General features: G+C 36.7%; 3 protein-coding genes across 3 annotated transcripts; all 3 read left to right on the top strand.

Moving 5' to 3' along the window:
* Positions 1 to 824: 824 nt before the first annotated feature.
* On the top strand, positions 825 to 7,367 carry LOC136806678 (uncharacterized). Its single transcript, XM_067063261.1, has 5 exons — positions 825 to 999; positions 1,481 to 1,610; positions 1,957 to 2,158; positions 5,397 to 5,560; positions 6,581 to 7,367. The coding sequence occupies exons 1-5, from the start codon at positions 848 to 850 to the stop codon at positions 6,761 to 6,763; spliced, it is 831 nt and encodes a 276-aa protein (XP_066919362.1). The 5' UTR covers positions 825 to 847; the 3' UTR covers positions 6,764 to 7,367.
* Positions 2,591 to 5,012, top strand: LOC136806676 (CAP-Gly domain-containing linker protein 4-like). Its single transcript, XM_067063260.1, has one exon. It carries the CDS (start codon positions 2,864 to 2,866, stop codon positions 4,745 to 4,747), a length of 1,884 nt encoding a protein of 627 aa, XP_066919361.1. The 5' UTR covers positions 2,591 to 2,863; the 3' UTR covers positions 4,748 to 5,012.
* A 6,047-nt stretch (positions 7,368 to 13,414) lies between the features above and the next one.
* On the top strand, positions 13,415 to 19,266 carry LOC136806674 (voltage-dependent calcium channel subunit alpha-2/delta-3-like). Its single transcript, XM_067063258.1, has 6 exons — positions 13,415 to 13,887; positions 14,647 to 14,810; positions 15,404 to 15,987; positions 16,280 to 16,417; positions 16,822 to 16,952; positions 17,388 to 19,266. The coding sequence occupies exons 1-6, from the start codon at positions 13,459 to 13,461 to the stop codon at positions 19,224 to 19,226; spliced, it is 3,285 nt and encodes a 1,094-aa protein (XP_066919359.1). The 5' UTR covers positions 13,415 to 13,458; the 3' UTR covers positions 19,227 to 19,266.
* The last annotated feature ends 44 nt before the right edge of the window (positions 19,267 to 19,310 follow it).

The following is a 19,310-nucleotide window of genomic DNA, read 5'->3' as shown; positions in this document are numbered from 1 at the left end:
TGGGCTAACTCCGTCATTTATTATATTGTCTCTGATGTAATTGTAGTATGTGTTACAGGTCTGTCTTGCCGCTTTTTCTGCTTCTAAATATTTATTACGATATTTTTCGAGTTTCAACAAACCAATAAATATAAAGTTTAATAGCTAAGCAGAAATATGAAAACAGCAATCACACAAATACAAACACTAAACACTACTCGAAAGCACAACAAAAATAGAATGTAATCCGGAGTCCCCAGCTTGCGATAGGTGCAGCGGCTTTAAACATGTTTTAAGGAGGTCCAACACTCAGCCTCTCCCAGATTCCATAACCCTGAACCAACCCACAGTCCAAACAAATTAACAAACATTCAAAAACATTCAAAAAGTAGACCCAGAGCACCGAAAGTCCGAAATGCTGTGCAGACGTCCGCACGAGAAAGAACGAAAAAAAAAAATGACTGAGAAAGCTAACAGGCAATACATAATATAAAAATTTTTTCAAAAATGCAATTGCGCTAAGAAATCATTTAAAGATTGCCAACTTAATTTTGAGTTTGGCAAATCCCCAAGAGTAGCAAACAATCATTTTTTCCCACTTACAGCTTTTTTCTTTGATCTTTCATTGGTTTCTTTTGTTGATTTTTTGCGTCATCGTGGTCTTTTTGGAGTCCAGAAAGCCTTAAAGTGTTCTTGATATTTTGGCCATCGAATCCTTTATATATAATTTGTTCTTATATAATTTGTTCTTATATATAAAAAACGTGTATTATACTAACTAATTAGTCTATTTGTCAAGTTTGATAACATTCTCACTTGTAACATCAAATTTTCTTCACAGGATAAAACAGTAAATAGAAACTTTAAAATGAGTGAAATCACATTATTTCATGGAAAAGATGAAAAAACTTCAGTTTCTGTGCATACTTGTGGTGCAACAGTTACATCTTGGAAAATTAATGGTCAAGAAAAGATTTTTGTTAGCACTCTTGCTAAACGTGATGGAAGCAAAGCTATAAGGTATTTCATAATATTACAAACATTTCAATCAGCTTCGGCAAAATTAATTTTTACTGTAGAAAACTAGACAAATAGTATTGGTTATCGGGCATTTTGTTTTGAAAGTTGATGTTGTGGGAACGTTTACGTCAAAAAGGTGATGAAAGGAGTCGGTTTATCGTATGACGTCAAAATATCAAAGTCTTTTTATTGGAGTGCTGACAGATCGAAATACATACGTATTTAGTGTCATTCAACTCCAATAGACTCTGACTCAACCCCCTTTGGTTTTATGAGTTATAAAAGCAACATTATTGACGATCAGATATTGTTAATCCTTATCTATAATATACCTTAAGCGAATTATTTTTTGCGGGGTTAAATTTGACGAATTTATCCTGGTCAAAACTTTTGGCTGATCGCCAAATTTAGTCCACGCAAAAATTAATCCACTATGAAATTATAGTAAAAATCAATCAACGATACCAATATTGTTTTTCAGAGGTGGAATTCCTTTATGTTTTCCACAATTTGGTCCATGGGATAGTGGCAGACCACAGCATGGTTTTGCAAGGAACTCAAACGATTGGGTTTTGAAAGAAAAGAAAGTGGACACGAATGGAGATGCAACAGTGAGTGGCTTTATTTAAACTCTTAGTAGTTTATTTTAAAAGTGATGTTGCTTTTGTCAATGTTGTGCGTGTCTTAATGCTCACTTATGTTATTTGCTTGATAAAGCCTTGTCAGGAAAAAGTAAGTCGAAATCCCACTCAACAAAAAGTGCACACCCTTGGAAGATGTTGAAGAAAGAAAGCTTTTTATAATCGATCATGCCATGGTATATCCTCATCAACCTTCCATGACATTTTTTAAGACCCCCCCTAAACCTTAGTTTAATATGAAAACAGTCAGTTTTCCCAGAGACAAAGTTTTTATCTTCCTTTCCATTTAGACATGACTATTGGCTTTTCTGTTTAGATTGTTATGGTGCTTACTGACAATGAAAACACAAGAAAATTATGGGATTTCAAATTCACGTTTTTGTATACCGTCAAGCTTACTCTGACTGAATTGACATTAAATGCAAGCGTGGAGAACAGAAGCGACAGTGACTTTGATCTGACATTTTGCTTTCACACTTATTTGAAAGTTCCTCAAATATCTGGTGCCACAGTTCAAGGTGAGATTCACAGAACTCTAAAATAAGGACTGGAACAAAATGGTTTTCAAATAAAGATAAAAGTTTCAAAAGATTATATTTCCATTTTTGATACTTTTTAATGATCCATTATTTTTCAGAAAAGCAAGTTTTTTTGCTGTTATTCATTCTGGTGTTGATTTTTGAGTTTTTGTTAAAAGTCTCAATTAAAAAAAAGATTACTCTATTTATTTGTGACCTGCTAGTGTCTTTGAGGTTTTATCGATCAAAAACCTAAATTTATGTAGTTTCAATTTTGGCTTTACTCAGCTGGTTACATGTGAAAGTGGAAGTGAGATTGGTGTATGCTTTAGATTAACGGCAAGCTTTGATTTACACCAACCATTTTTACGCTCATTTGCAGCATTGTTAGATGTGTGTAGCATTTGTAAACAGCTTAACTATCGAGCATTTGCAGTCTGTTTATTTCAAAAAGAAAATCGCTCAAAGTTAAAGCATCATGCACGGAGAAGAATATTGTCAAATAAATCATCAAAATGCAGTGGTTTTAACTCCTGGAAATCTGTCTAGTGGAAATATTTTTTAAGTATTTTTGTCACACTCAATAAACCTTGAAAGAAGAAAATTCGTTAATTAAACTCAACGTCACTGTCCATATTCACCAACGTCCCGTCCATATTCACCGACGTTCCGTCCATATTCACCGACGTCGATTTCACACTGAAAATGACATTCGATGAGACGACGTGGCTTAATGATTCGTCTCCTGTCTCCCCAATCAAAGAACCCTGGAGCAATCACGATGCAGTCGATGCACCTCTATGTAAACAATGTGAAAACTTGAATCTTGCATTTCTGGATCCGAATTGTAAAGGATGTTATAGATTGATAATCGATCCTAAAACGAGCATTGCTCAATTGTTTGCCATCATACGACAATGGGTTCCACAAGTACAGAAAAATATGGATCTACTCGTCACAGAAATCCTCAAAAGAGGTTTAAATATAAACGATCGAGATAACCTGACCGACATGACTCTGTTGCATTACGTTGCGAAAGCAGGAGCTGATGGAATGTCTGATCCTCAAAGGACAGCTGAACTGACCAGTTCTTTGATCAATAAAGGGATTCTGATCAATGCAAAATGTCAATGGACAGATATGTCAGCTTTGCATTATGCAGTATTCTTTGATGCTTACTCTGTTGTGAAAGTCATCCTTGACAACGAGTCGTTTAATGATTTGGACAGACCTTGTAAGGAGTATAATGGTGGAAGTGTTTTGCATATTGGGTGTCAGAATCTGAGCTTCAAATCTGTTTCATTGCTACTTGAGAACAGTTCCAATCCTCATTTTGTGGATGAAAGTGGGAAGAAACCGATTGATTACATACCCAATGAAGACGAAATTGAAAATGAAGATGTAAAGAAGATCGCTTCACTCATGAGAGATGAACTGACTGTAGCTATGCAAAATATTGATCCACAATTCAAACAGAATTTAAACCACGCCGTACTAAAAGCATTAGGGTTAGATTTACATAGTCGGGTTATTGTTGCTGGCAAAGTTGGATTACTTAGATTCGCAGGATCAACTGAATTTGCATCAGGTGTATGGGGCGGTATAGAACTCGAAGAAAAGACTGCTAAAAATGATGGTAGTGTGGCTGGGGTGCAATACTTCCAATGTAAACCGAACCATGGTATTTTTACGCCGTTAACGCTAGTCAAGAAATTTGATGTAGACTATTTACTAGTCTCTCCTTCTCCTCCCGCGTCACCAGTACCTGCGAACACATCTGCATCCTTCGATAATGTTGCAATGTTTGGTTTGACGCTTGGAGAAAAGGTCATTGTTGCCGGTCAGAAGACCGGATTTGTTCGATACCGTGGACCAACAAAGTTCTCCCCGGGTACTTGGGTTGGCGTTGAACTTGAAGATCCCGTTGGGAAAAATGATGGCTCGGTAGGAGACTTTCGTTACTTTCGATGTGAGCCTGATCGTGGTATATTCGCTCCACTTCCTCAGATACAAAGGATAGAGGAGGTTATCGAGGAAGAATGTAGTTCAATCGAAATACCGAACACCATCAAAAAATTTCAAATGAAGAAGCGGATTGAGGGAGATGGAGAGAAAAAGAAAATATTCTTGAAATTAGATTTGAAGTCCATTACACCTCAAGAAGACATTGAAGAGGAGAACGACCGAGACTCACTTGAAGAGAGTGAACAAAAATCAAATGAAAAACGTAAACACTCCAGGATCAATCCTGGTGTTAGTGCAAACATTCAACAGCTCAGCCAACCGAAGAGAAATCACCAAAAACTTGACCGAACCTTGGGCGCTCAAATTAACTTCACTTTAAAGACGGGGATGAGTGTTTATCTTAATGGACAACTTGGTTTAGTTAGATTCATTGGACGTGTTGAATTCGCCAAAGGCGTTTGGTTGGGCGTTGAATTGAGAAAGCCTTACGGGAAGAACGACGGGTCAGTTGAAGGGCGCCGGTATTTTACGTGTGAACAGAATTACGGTTTAATGACACGCCCATCAAGGGCGACATGCCGTGGTATCAATTGTGAACAGTTAATCGACCTCAAATTCAGATGATCTCCTCTCACCAACGCCAAAGCTGAACGTATTTAGCTGTTTCGTTGTTTCGTTGAGTCCACATTTAATACGAACGACAATGATTCCATACTAAGAATATTATTATTGTTCACTTGAATGGTGACCCTCCTCATTTAGCCGTTAATATTAATAAAGCTTTTCTAGTTTTTTTTATGAACATGTTTTGTATATCATAACGATGAACCTATAATATCTTACAATCTTAAACAATATATTACAATCACTTCAAAGTTGGTCAGTACGAACTATCCATCTTGACTGACGTCAAGAGGTCTGGATTCGATTCTCAATTGTTTTTGTCATTCGTTTTGAAGCTTTAATGCACCCTTGTCCCTGCCAATCTATTCCGTTGGAAAAGATAGGTTTGCAATAACTCTGTCCTGTCGGTGATTGGGCTATGTATGTGTTGGTTGCGAAATTCATCTTGAATGATGCGAAAGTGAATAAGCTTAAACTTGTCTATGCATATTTTACGCCTCCATTTAAAAGTCACACATCAGTGTCTCGGCAGTTTTAACCGTCGCAGTGACGTCTCTAATTAACTATACGACTCGTAGACGGCTGATGAGAAACCTCGAACCCTCTTAAAAATGAATCCTTACCCATAAATGGATTTCTTTTTTTACAGGGCTGAATGGATTAACTTATGTGGACAAAACAGAAGGAGGTCAACTAACAATAGAAGAAAATGACGTCATTAAGATTGAAGGATTTGTAGATCGTGTCTATCAAGATGCACCTGACGTAGTGGTGGTTCAATTGCATGACAAAGAGAAAATCACTCTCAAAAAAGTATGTACTTTCATTACAATTTTCACGTTCTCGGGTCTTGTTTTTCCGAGTTAAAGATTGCATTTTTTGTTTTCAATTATTCAAACTGGCTGAAGAACTTTGTATTGAAGCACTGACGTGGTTAAGTGGCGATGGTCTTCTTTCGATTCTTTGCCACGGAAATTCATGTGACATCTTTTTTAACCAATAAGATTTAATAATTTCGAGGGTAAAACAAACACTATGGTTTAACTCACTAAAAGATTATGTTTACCGGAAACACATAATCAATCTTTAGTAAGTGTTCTGTTGTACCCCAGTTCTGACGTCATGCCGTGACGAAGAATAGCTATCTAGTCAAATGTAGAATCTGAAGGTAACCTCTTCTTCCCTCCCTGCACCACTCTTCTTCCCTCCCTGCACCACTCTTCTTCCCTCCCTGCACCACTCTTCTTCCCTCCCTGCACCACTCTTCTTCCCTCCCTGCACCACTCTTCTTCCCTCCCTGCACCACTCTTCTTCCCTCCCTGCACCACTCTTCTTCCCTCCCTGCACCACTCTTCTTCCCTCCCTGCACCACCTCTTCTCCCTCCCTGCACCACTCTTCTTCCCTCCTGCACACACTCTTCTTCCCTCCCTGCACCACTCTTCTTCCTCCCTCTTCCCTCCTCCCTGCACCACTCTTCTTCCCTCCCTGCACCACTCTTCTTCCCTCCCTGCACCACTCTTCTTCCCTCAATTGGAGCACTGAAACAAGAATTTGTAAATACGATCGTTTGATATTTTGTACCCTAACCATGACCAGAATAACATAACCCCTTCTGTCTCATTTTTACTGATTCTCACCAATCAGATTTCTTGCTTGTGCGAGTTTCGAACAACGTGGCTCGACACTAAACAGTACGTAACTATAGAATGAAAGCTTTTCAGAATGATGTCTTTTAGAAGGCGCACGACGTACCGAACAAAGCGTCAATGAGTGTTTCTCGTTTTACATCTGCTGATATTCAGCTTTACAAGAATTTGCTTTCTTCGTTACAGAACAACCTTTGTGATTACGTTGTTTGGAATCCATGGCAACAGAATTGTTTAAAGATGGCTGACATGGATGATGACGGTTATTTGAGCATGATTTGCGTGGAAGCCGCGCATGCGTCGAAGAGAAGTATCGTTAAAGCAGGTTCCACTTGGAACGCATCTCATGTTTTATCGAGTAGTCAGTAAATTTATAGATCTGTGAATACCTTGCACAGCACATCCATCTCGCACGATTTTGTGTTTTAAATCGTACAAGTAAGGGTTATGTTGTAGTACACTTTTTCGTTCAAAACATCTCACTCTATCCGATAGTCTTAATCATTTTGTCAAATTTGACAACCTTCCATTTCTAGTCACTTTTTACTCTCACTGCAGTTTTCACTGTAACGTCAGTATTCTGGCCATAAAAAGTTTTGCTGGACCTGCATTGAGTTAGCCATAAAGAATTCCCCTTGGTATGACCGGTTCTTACTAAGGAATAGCCTCAATTACATTCTTCAAATCCTTTTATTTAAACGTATAGACGTTAGATGAACAATGGAACGCCCTTTGACAGTTGGGGAAATCTGTGTGATGGTTAAATCGTTTTGAGAGCTGATTGTTTTCTTTCATTATCCTGTTTTTTACAATTTATTTATTTTGATTGCACTTTTCTGCATTTATTTATTTGCACTGATACACGATCACTTTTGAATCACTTTTTTTTTGGGAGATCTTTTTTAATTCGAAAATAATTTTCTTGTATAGTATTTTTGGTATAGATGATTGATATGTTTTTTACGTCATTTTGAAAATATAAAGGAATAAAATAAGATAAATCATAAATATGGAAAATTTTGTATTTAAGCTTGCTGATATTTTTCTAAGTGAAGTCTACGGAGTTTTATAGAAAGATATTGGTCCGGCTTTAATTAATTGTTAGTTTGAATTTGGTTTCAAAAAATTGGTTTTCGGAATCAAAACTCGATTCATAAAATGAGAAAAATGTTGATTTTAAATTCTCTTTGATAATTCATTAACAAAAACAATGATAAAAATGGTGAAGTTGAAACTTTGAAGAAAATATTCTTTACTTGACTGGAATCGGAGCTAGTTTTATAAATCAATAAAAGTTCATTAGTTATGTCAATGGAAATTTTTTATTTGCTTTCTTAAAAAGTTAAAGTTTCAGATTTAAAAATTCATAATTTATTTTTATGTAGGTAGATTTGTTGGTTTTTTCTCCATCGAAGACTTTTCCAGTTTAAGGTAACAATGAATTCCAAAGGTAAAGTACAGCCCCTTCTCACAGATCCCCTTCTCACAGCCCCTTCTCACAGCCCCTTCTCACAGACCCCCTTCTCACAGACCCCCTTCTCACAGACCCCCTTCTCACAGACCCCCTTTTCACAGACCCCCTTTTCACAGACCCCCTTTTCACAGACCCCCTTTTCACAGACCCACTTCTTACAGACCCACTGGAAAAGTTGGCCTAAATATCATCCCCAGTGGAAAAATATACTCTAATTTTTGGCCCCAATGAAAAATCAGATAAGCAAGTCCTCACCGTAAAATATTGTGCTATTTTTCCATCCCCACTGAATTTTCTGGCTATAATACAATGGAATTCCAATCCACAGCCATAAAAAACATGGAAATGTTAATCCTCATCTAGTTTTGGTCCGTTATTTTCACCCCAACTGGCTGATAAAATCCCACCGAGTCTGTGAGAAGAGGGTGTTTAAGTATAAAGGTATGGTATGAGGTATCTAATACAGAGGTACATCTCTCCGCTTTTCACTTTTCGTCTCATTTTCCAGGCAAATAATTCTTAATCTTTCAAAGTAGAAATCCCTATTACTATATCTGATGAGTGCAACAGAGATCAAAGGAAAAATAGACTAGAGTCGTTTAGAATCTGTGTAATACGGTAATAATGCCATTTACTTTATCTCACTAACTCTTATTTAAATTTGTCGTCTAGCATGCTACACTAGAGGAAAAATAAACCATTACCGAAAAAGAATTTCACATAAACTTGGTTTTCATCATTTTCAGGGTTTATGGTCGCCATAGCAACTCGTGGACTCGATGTTTCAGCATCGACCAAGTGGTAAGTAATTATTGTGAAATTGCTTTAACGGGTTTTTTTTATCCGAGTAATGATGTCGTTATTCTCTGCTGGAAACATTGAATAACAAGCTATTCTTTGGAAAGTAGAGTGTGAACATCTCTTGAAACTTCGGGAGAAGAACTGTCTCATACAAAAGGAACAAACTCCCTTACAAACCAAAGCTAGAAAGATTCGTTGACAGTCTGAGTGGGACGGGCGATCAAAAAGATTCTTGACGGTCCAATGATGAGTAGCCTTGAAAGCCTAACAAGGCAGCGGGATTAGCCTAGCTGCTAAATTTTGTATTTAAGCTTAAGAGACTGAAGCAAAAACAGGACTCTGATAAGCGCTGTATGTCTCTAAAAAAATCTGCTCTGAATTTTAAAATCGATATTTTCAAACAATGGATTTTCAAAGTTAATCTTTGAAATTTTCATTTTTTTGAAATATTACTAGTTGTTGATGAATGAAATGATTAAAAAGCTTAAAGTTTTGAAAGAGAATATTTAAATTTGTTGATCACATTTTAGTTTGAGAAATTTTCCGATGGAATTGGATAATTACGTTTCGTCTGACCTTGGTTTATTCAAATTTAGGATTTTATTTTCATAGAAGATTGGAGACGTTCAACTTAGCTAATTGATTTGGCAGCGTCCGTTAGCAGAAAAGGAATGGGTTGGATGTTTGGTCGACAGTGATACTCGGAAAAAGCCTTAATATCTTCGTAATTTTAAAGTTCTTTGCGAACTTTCTATGGTTTGGTTTGTTTGTTATCTATTCAATCTTGTTGATTTTAGAAAAACATTTTAAACACAATAAGCTTTTTCTGGAATAAATTGTCCTGGTGAGAGCCATTTAGAGGGCCTATTTTCTGAATCATTTGCCAGTATTCTTTTTACTTCAATAATATGATTGAACAACACATATGAAATCAGCAAATAATGTGGGTAGAGAATCTAAGTTTACAGCGAGCTTGTGAATTTAGATCATTATATGTTAGTAGCACTTAGTAACAAGTTCCAATCAATTTTACAGTTCTTTTTAAACAAAAAATTCAACACCATTTTTCTTTATTCACACCCTCAATATTTTAGTTGATGAAGTCCTGGGGCTTAAAATGAGGGATATCTTTTATTTTAAGAATTTGTTTTTGATTTGAAGGATTTTTTTCGGTTTTCAATATCTTATAACTTTGAAACATCAACTTATTAACCATTAAGTTCCGATCATATCGCGATTTTTGACCACTTAGAAATTCGATGTCTAAAGGAGTTCACCTTCACCTTAAAAATATGAGTTTCTTATAAAAAATTGTTTTAGTAAAACAGTGTCAATGAAAACAACTTGCCAATAATGATAGGGGTCCAATGATGGTGAGAATATCGTGTTTGTCTGTGATACAAGATTGTGAAAACTTTGAATTCATTCAAAATTAACAAGTTATTTGTTAAAGGGTGCTTCGTATAAGACTTTGTATAAAAATAAAACTACTACTGTATCACCACGAAAGGAGTACTCCAACACTACGCCGAGCGAACAACTAATGATTTTATATTGATGGGAACATTGCTAACTCTAAGGTACAGTTGATTCTCTCTATTCAATCTTCAATAGACAAAGAGTTTCGGAGAAAGATTTGAATTATAGAAAGTATTTTATACGACTTTCCAACGAAGGCGACCAATATTTTAGTTCGAACTACAGAGAAATTCGAAAAGTAGAGGTTCGAATTAAAGCGTGTGATTGGGTCTTCTTGTTGGCGTGTTGGCGTGATCTATGATTTTAAAATTTTAAAAAGCCTCAGTTGTGATCAATAAAATATTTTTGGCATAACGACGTGGTCAGGGACTTTGCTCGGGTGGGGGACTTTTCTATTAAGGCGTACAAACTTTCACAAGCAGAAACTTTCGAGCTTTTTACAAATTTTAGCCCTTTTTCGCGAAATGTAAATGTCTTTGAAAATTCTCGAAAAGGCCAAAAAAAATCATGTCTTGATTCGTGAAAGCTTAGGCTCGCTAAAAAGACTCATTGAATTCGCAAGAGTAAATGGCGTGAATTTTTCGATCTCGCGAAAGTTTCTGCTTGCGACAGTTTGTACGCCTAAGGCTAAAGTAGACTAAAAGTATTAAGCACTCCACCTGTGAACGTGCAATTGTCTGTCTGGGTAAATTTGAGTAAAGGTCTTGTTAGACGGTAACATTTTTGTGTAACATTCGCTAACATTTCTAAAAATAGAAGATTTCAAAAATGTGCTCAAGAAATGTTAACATATGTTACACGCAAACATTTTGTGTGTAACATTTGATTTTTTTTATTAAAAAAGAGAGAAAAAGAGAGAAAAAGAGAGAAAAATTGGCGAAAAAACACGTGCGCACTTGAAGTATCCTTTTAAATTCCCTTTAAATGGCGGCATCCTTTGATTCAAAATGTTAACCATCGAGAGCAAATCATTTTTTTTTGATTTGCTATCTGCGCGTAACATTCGTTAACATTTGAATGTTTCTGAATGTTAATCGATGTTACACAGTAACATTTTGTACAACATTTGCTATTTTTAGAAAATGTTACACAAAAATGTTACCGAATGTTATCGTCTAACAAGACCTTAAGTTTCCTTTAAACCAATTATTAAGATTGTCCAATGCGGCGAGGTCATTTTTTTTAAAGAACGTCCTACTGTAAACTTTTGAAGCTGTCGTGGATTGATTTTTTAAGCCTAAAATTGTTTTCCTTTTTAAGGGAACTTATTTTGGCGGGAACTAATTTTGGCGAATTTAGACGAAATTCGCCAAATTTAGTTACCGCCAAAATTAAATATTTTGCGCACTCGCCAAAATAAGTTCCCGCCAAAATTAAATTTTTTGCTTCCATGCCTAAATAACCTCTGCAATTCATCAAAATTGCTCAAAATAAGGCAAAATAGAACAGATTTACGTTGTCATTCGCCAAAATTAGTTCCCGCCAAAATTAAAAAAATTCACTATTCGCCAAAATTAGTTCCCGCCAAAATTAAAATTTTTTAAGATTTTCGCCGCTCGCCAAAATAAGTTCCCTTAAGGTAGTTTGTTCTTATAAGAAAGCAATTGGTTAGTCTCGATGAACCTTTGTATAGTACGAGGGTATTCAGTTTATGACCAAGCATGATTTTTTTACTTTAATATTCAAATACTTTTTAGGGTAGAGTGATGCTGGTGATTTTGCTTGTTAAACTGATTTTCCAAATTCATTATTCAACGATTTTGCCCACAACTACACAAATTACCAAACCGATGAATTGAAACTCTCTTTAATGTTTCAAAAGCCGCTCAATTAGAATAGTAAATGAACTTTCAAGAGAACTGATGAGATTGGCTTAATATTTCATATATCTAGAACTGTTTTTGCTTTTTAGCAAATATCTTTTATTATTAATTTATTTATTGGTTGAGTATCGAAAGTTCTTTATTTATTAAGTACAGCTTTTAGAGATTCGAGCTTGTAGCTCATTTTATGCTGAGTCTCAGGCCTGATATCTGTGATGTAAGGAAATCGGATATCAGAACTCAGCCTGTAATAGTTGAGCCGTTCATATTATTTTTGTACCGTTCATATAGCGTTTTTGGGACTCTGGTCATTTTAGGGGTTGTGTGCACTCTGGGATATGAACTTGTAATTTTGATGTCTTGGTTAAACTCTTTTATCGTCTCTATATCACTTGTAGACTCTTAGCTGATTCAAAAATTAAAATGTAAGATGTTTTGTATAGGTCTATGCGTGATAAAAAGTGAACCCTCCGAATCATCCGGAATGGGGCCTATCCCTAGGATAGATACCTACCCTAGGAGAGGGAAATTGCCACGCTTACCAGATACTGCTAACCCTGCGCTCGCGTTCGTTTTGAGTGTACAGACGACGATACTCGAACTACACGGGAGGACATACATCTTCGCAGGTGTTGAACCTATGAGCATCGCTAGTTGCAATGCCTGGCATACTCCCCATACTTGTTTATTAGAGTGATGGTACCCAGTTCCCCTCACAAGGCATGGGTCAACCCGGGCGAAGGTACATTCACTTTCCAAGTGAATCACAGCACGACAGTTTGAAAACTTTGATATAGATCTCAAGCAAGATATCGCAGGATGGTTTGAATGAAAAAGCTTTAATTTTCTTTTGCTTTGTTTTCGTTGAGAGTTTCTTATGTGTGTATCTTTTGTATTTTTCAAAACAGATTTTATCTCTAAATAATATTCCATGTTCATCTATGACATGCTGTTTTCAAAAACTCTTTTTAATTATCCCTATAGAGTATCTGATATGAAAATAATTTTACACGTCTCTTTATTAAGACGGCAACCTGTCGTAATCTTAATAGGTCTCTTGCTGTCTTTTTTTCAGCCAGAGGTTTTATTCACTTTCTTGAAAGTTCAGTGTTTACTCTTCATGAAGAACTCGTCTTTCATTGAGAATTCTTAAACTTTGAAAAAGCCTTCGCGATGGTCTTAGATTGTTTTTAGATGTTAACGCATTTCGAGCGTTGAAATGTTCTTGCTTTTTCGATGCATATAGAGGCTTACTCTTAGTGAGACTTAAATCAAGCTTTTTTAACTAAGATCTGTAACTTAAGGAAATTTCACACTTTGCAGAAATACTTGATGACTATTTTATGGGATTTTATCCTTCTACTTTAGCTTGAAGGTTTGTAACGTTCAGAATTAGCAGACTTTTTCCACTTATTGCATTCTTTGTGTTGAATTTACAGTCAATTGAATTGCATGAAGGTCAACGGATAAAGTCACTGTCAAAAAACATGGAAAAAAGTTTGTTTGTTTTGTTACTACTACTCACCAAAACGCATTGGACATTGACAAATGATGACCAATCGATTTACCAAGGCTTCTTCAACTATGCTGACAATCTATTCGAAAGCACAACCAAACACCAACTGCTCAAATCCACTATCCACAAACAACTTCAGGAAGGTATTTTACAGGAATACGAAATCAACGTCGATGAAATTACCAAAACTTTTGGAAACAAGATTCGAGATTTGTTGCTCTCTTATCTGGACGATTTGAACAAGATCAAATATAAAGTGAAATCATCCATAGAGAGTCACGTGTATGATTATAACATCCAACCTTTTAATTACTTCAATGACAAACAAAATAACAGTGCTCGTATTGAACCAACATTCTCCAAAGATTTGAAAGTAAACCTCAATCAGAGCTTCGCACAGGTATGCATTATTGTTTTACTTTTTCCACATTCAAATTCTTTATAGTACTCAAGGCTCACCATTTTATATGCTCTACTTTAGACAGTCCACTTTCTGCCCTGTAGAGGAAAAGTGGACAGCAGGTTGGCAGTTATAATCTGTGTTGCAAAAAGATTTAAAGAAGTCATTGCACTGACGACAAAAGAGGTCAATGCGTTGACTTTAGACAGCCAGCTTTCTGCCTACTTAAATTCTCAATTATAGAATAGATATGGCAAAGAGTGGATCGTCTTAACTCGCCTACACCCTTACAACCTTTCTCATATAAATTAAAATTTCGCGAACTTATTTAACTTCATTACATGTTGGTCAATTATCATTACGCCCCTGTCTCGTTCATTTCGGACAAAAGTTTACCAATCAAAGTTCCATTGGAGATATAAAATCAATTGTTTTCAACTCATTGGAAATCGTTTCGGATGACATTTTTTCCCGTTCTATTTACGATGGGGATGAAGTTGTTTTGGTGTTACCCAATAGGGATGAGATTTAACAGCATTATTTCAAATAACTTTTGACCAAATTTTTCCAGTTTTGAGGTGGTCCCATCAGTTCTGTAACACAGGGGTGTGTCATTGGTTGCAATATGTCCAGATAATGATAGTAATTTGAAAACCTTTAGATGACTTTTTCATGGATTGAAAATTAACTGGTTACGTGTTTAAGACCGTATGGAACGTTTCAGTATTTTTTCTTCACCTTTTGTTCCATTTCTTACAGGTACCTACGGAGATTTTCAAATACGACAAAAAGGTTCTGAACGATTTCACGTGGCTTCAAAACTTGGACCCAGTCTTTTTGGAGAATTTCAAGAACAAACCAACGCTTTTATGGCAATATTTTTCAAGCGAAAATGGTGCATCGAAGACATTCCCAGGGATTAAGTGAGTTTTTACTGTTTCCTCTGGCTACCTGGAGGTACTCAGGCAGAATGGGTATAACGGCTCTATAAAGTAAGTCTCTTTCCGGGTCGGTTTTTCGAGCCTTGTCTATGACATACCCGTCTTCTCGCAAACCTAGATTATTACTGTTATAGCTGTCATATGGAAAAGATACAAGTTAAAATGTCTCTCTGCACAATGCCGGACAAAAGGTTGTAGACAAATGGAATTTCAGTAAAAAATGATGAGAAATAGAGCAAAATGACTCTTCAATGTGTCTGCAAGGGGATGGAAGTTAAGAAAAACACTTTTGAAGTCGTTGCATTGCTTTTGAATTGCTTTTGAGGGAACCACAAGCAAAAAATCAGCGTTTTGATACTGGTGTAAGCCAGTTAATCAAGCCCTTGTGGTTTGCCCTTGCGGTTAGACTGCAGTGGGTGACTTTGAAAGACTTTGGATGGGTTTGGAAAGCACCCAGAGCCTCTTGGGAACTTGTTTTTGATCGATATTGAAGTATTTTGCAAATATTGCAGAAGTCTACAAACCTTTTGTCCAGCATTGCAGAACTCTTTATTTCAAAATCTCCCTTCACTCAGCTACGAAAGTGACATGGTTGATATGTACGATCCACGACGTCGCATATGGTACAATCAAGCTATTATGTCTCCTAAGGACGTCGTTATAGCTACGGATATGTCAGGCTCCATGACGGGAACACATCTTACTATAGCAAAACTTGTTGTTTCTTCACTTATCAATACCTTACAGCAAGATGATTATTTTAATGTTATTTCGTTCAATTCGGACGTCGATTATCTCATCCCGTGTTTACAAAACCTCTCCGAAGCTACAACGTCCAATAAACAAGCTTTCAAAGATATCGTAGATCAACTAGACCAACCCACTGGCATGGCTGATTTCCCAAACGCCTTACAAACCGCCTTTGAGATACTCAATCGAGGTGCAACGGAACCCCTAGCAACGTCGAACTGCACGAAAGTTATGATGATTGTTTCAGACGGTGTAACTTATGACGATCGAACGGAAGAAGTGTTAGCACGATATAATGGAGATAAAAACGTAGTGATATTCTCCTTTATAGTAGGATTCACAACGGATATGGAGTTGATGGATGTGGCATGCGCGAATGGTGGAGATTATTACCGAATACAAACTGTTGGTAAGGCCGCATGCTTTTCCAATAAGAACCAGCCTATTCTTGATATGTGTTAGTAAAGCGTACGTACGTCATTTGCATCGTTCTTACGCTTTTTTCATAAGAAAAAGTTATTTTTGATATTTATTAGATGACGTCGCATTCCCTATTGAAAATAACCAAATAAGCTGGAGTTTACCCCGCTATAATAAGAAGGACAGGGCTTTAAATTTTGATATCAGATATTTTGTAAGTTTTACTTGTACAAAACCCATCCCCTGGCTAAAAAGTTCGTGATTTTCTTACTCTTCGACAGGAAATGTTTTGGACGGCGTATTGAAATATCAGAAAGTGTTGAGTAAACCGATCGGCGAAAGCGGCACCAATTACGTCACTTTCACACCTTTATATTTGGATGGATCAGGGCTGGGAATGATGACCACCATCTCTACTGGTATGTTTACATTCATATCCTCCAACTGTCCGAAAACAAAGAAAATGCTAGATTAATCTCTCGTCCGAAATGTAACGCAAATTTTAAGAGTTCGCTTTTTCTTGCTTGGGCTAGATGCGTCTCTAGCCTTTTGGTTTGAAAACCAATGTAACGGAGCTGAGGCTGAGGTTATGCTGTATCTCAAAATTGTAGCCGAAGCTGAGTGGAAGTTTTGAGAAAACATTCTCGCTTCGGTAAAAAAAGCATACAGCTAGGGTATACATTCAAGGCTTTTCTTCTGACCTACTTCTATTTAATCTTATCTATATTGTTGTGTGTTTCCTATAAGAAAACAAGGATAGTGTCCCTTACACTGGCGAAGTCTATAAGCTATTTGCTAAAAAGTAAACAATATTTTTTTGCAGGTGTTTTTGCTAACTTAAATAACGAATCAACATCATTCGATATCGACGACGGCAAATCAGACACAGAATTGATTGGAGTTGCAGGGATTGATATTGTCATCTCCTTATTGGAACAACATTATCCTATACAGGTTAGAGACAATTTGGGATGGTTTGTCAATAAGTCATGCTTTGATATTTTGACCCCCCCCCCCCCTCCCATTGGATAACTAGTAAATCCCATCTGTGTACGATAAAACCGGGGAATACAGTTTTAACCCCTGTATATAAAAAGTGCTCACTGCTTTCATTCATGGAATGGGATAAATCTCTAAACCTTTCTTATGTAGTCAGAAAATTGTTCCTTCTAAACAAATGCAAATCCTAAAGATTCCCCTTCCCCTTACACTTGATAAAAGTTGAATTCAGATAGGGAGGGAATTTGATAAGTCACCAAGTTTTATTTTTTTTGAGGAGACCATTATTTCTGGTACCTCCCCGGCCAGTGGTCCAAACTCTGTTTGCGATATTTTGTTTTCTTTTATAAAAACATTATCCTTTATATTTACATACCTTTTACATTTCAGGAAATGGGTGTGTTTGGTCACGCCTTTGTTATCAACAACAACGGATTGTTCTTAATGCATCCAAAGTTCAAAGATCAATTTGGTTACCTTACCGATCCAGCTACCGTGTATCTATCAGAAGTCGAACATACTGTCAAACCCGAAATCGGGGAAATGCTGGAACGCCGTATGATAGATGGGGAAATCGGATGCATAAGGGCAGAAGCTGATTGGCTGTTTCCGTTATCGGATAACACGCAATTTGTCCGATTGAACAATACTTATTGTTACCGGCCATTACCGGACACGCCATTTTTCGCAGGCGTCAGCATTCCCGATGAAAACTTGATCAAAACAAAAGTCGATCATAAACTTCTTCCCGACTCTGTTATCAAGTCTGGTATCAATTGGTTGAAAACAGCAAAGGTGGAGAGCCGGCGTCATCAAATTGCTAGTTGGCCTTTTTGTACTGTTGACCATGAAAATATGAAAAACCAACCAGCTTCTACACATTATTATCTTACAGCAGATGATTTATACAGTTATCTGAGCAACCTACATGATATTGCAGACTCGGAATGCGATTATAACCGTGTTATGGATTTATTGCAATCAGGCTCAACTATTGGTAACTTTACTGATCAATTTTGGTCCTTAGAATCTCTGGATAGTCACAATGTGACTGATTTATTTGTGATGACCACAGCTGGCTTTACCATACATTGGTCAACCGATTTCAACATCAGTCGTCTGATTCTACGAGACCTATACGAAGACATCCGATTCACAAACACAGCAGCGATGCGGTTAAATCATCAACGAAACCTTGTCTTTACTGTGGAGACCAAAACGGGGCGCCCACCATGGCGTCAAAAGACAAAAAACGTAAACACAAATCTTGTTGCCATTACCAGAGGAATATATTCTAAAGAAAAACATAGTTTGATGTCTGTTATAGGTCTATCAATCAATTCTCTAACACTTATTGATTATATGAAACTAAACTTCAAATCAGATTGTGACCCCATTCAGGAGAACACAAATTGCACATTTTCTTTCGATTGTGGTGACCCTGAGAATTACCAGTGCTTGATGGTGGATATGTTTGGTTACGTAGTCATAAGCAACCAAAACCACTTTCTAACGGGCTATTTCGTCGGATTCGTAAACGGGAATTTATTGCAAGAACTAACTGAGTTAGAGATATTCAATAAGACTGTTTACAAAGATACACAAGCTGAGTGTTCAAGTGACCAAGAGGGCGACCAGTCCAAATCATCTAGCAGTGAACTTATAAAATCTATGTATTCGCAAGCTTTCAACTACGTGATATCCTTTTTGAGTCAATTATCAGCAATTTTGTATCTACTATTCACAAACCTTTTATTTCCACCTAATGAATTAAACGTCAGCGCAGCAACCGCTTCGAAGCGTAACATCAGTTGCATTAAAGAACGCCCTATTTACACTCTCAATAAACTTAGTATTGATACCTATGGCATATTAGAGTCGTCAGCAAACTGTAAAATGTACTTCCACGTTAAACGTATCTTAGAAACAAACCTTATTTTCATTGTTACTAAGAACATATGTACGGCAGACGAAACATTTCCCGCCAAAATAGTATCTAATGAACCGGTGCCGATTTTTGAAAATCGAATCTGTGAGAAATCAATGCATTATCGCTTACCGAGGAGTAAATGTTATCGTTCGAACGCTAAAGAAAAGACTTGTTTCTTTGAGTATACGAATACAGATGGTAATCTATTTTTCTACTTGATTCTCGGATATTCGGGAAGTTGTTTGTTTATAGCGGTTGTCATGGTGATCATGACTTACTGTAGAAATTTATTTTACTAACTTTTCAAGATCTCAATTAAATACAGAAGAATTAAAAATAGCTTATGTATGCGTTAAGGTTTATGTGCTCAGAATTGGGGCGCT

Source organism: Clytia hemisphaerica, unplaced genomic scaffold, assembly GCF_902728285.1.
Source record: "Clytia hemisphaerica strain Z4C2 unplaced genomic scaffold, Clytia hemisphaerica genome assembly, whole genome shotgun sequence".
Taxonomy (NCBI): Eukaryota; Metazoa; Cnidaria; class Hydrozoa; order Leptothecata; family Clytiidae; genus Clytia; species Clytia hemisphaerica.
The sequence above is the reverse complement of the archived record's forward strand: the minus strand, read 5'-3'. Positions and strand labels throughout refer to the sequence as shown.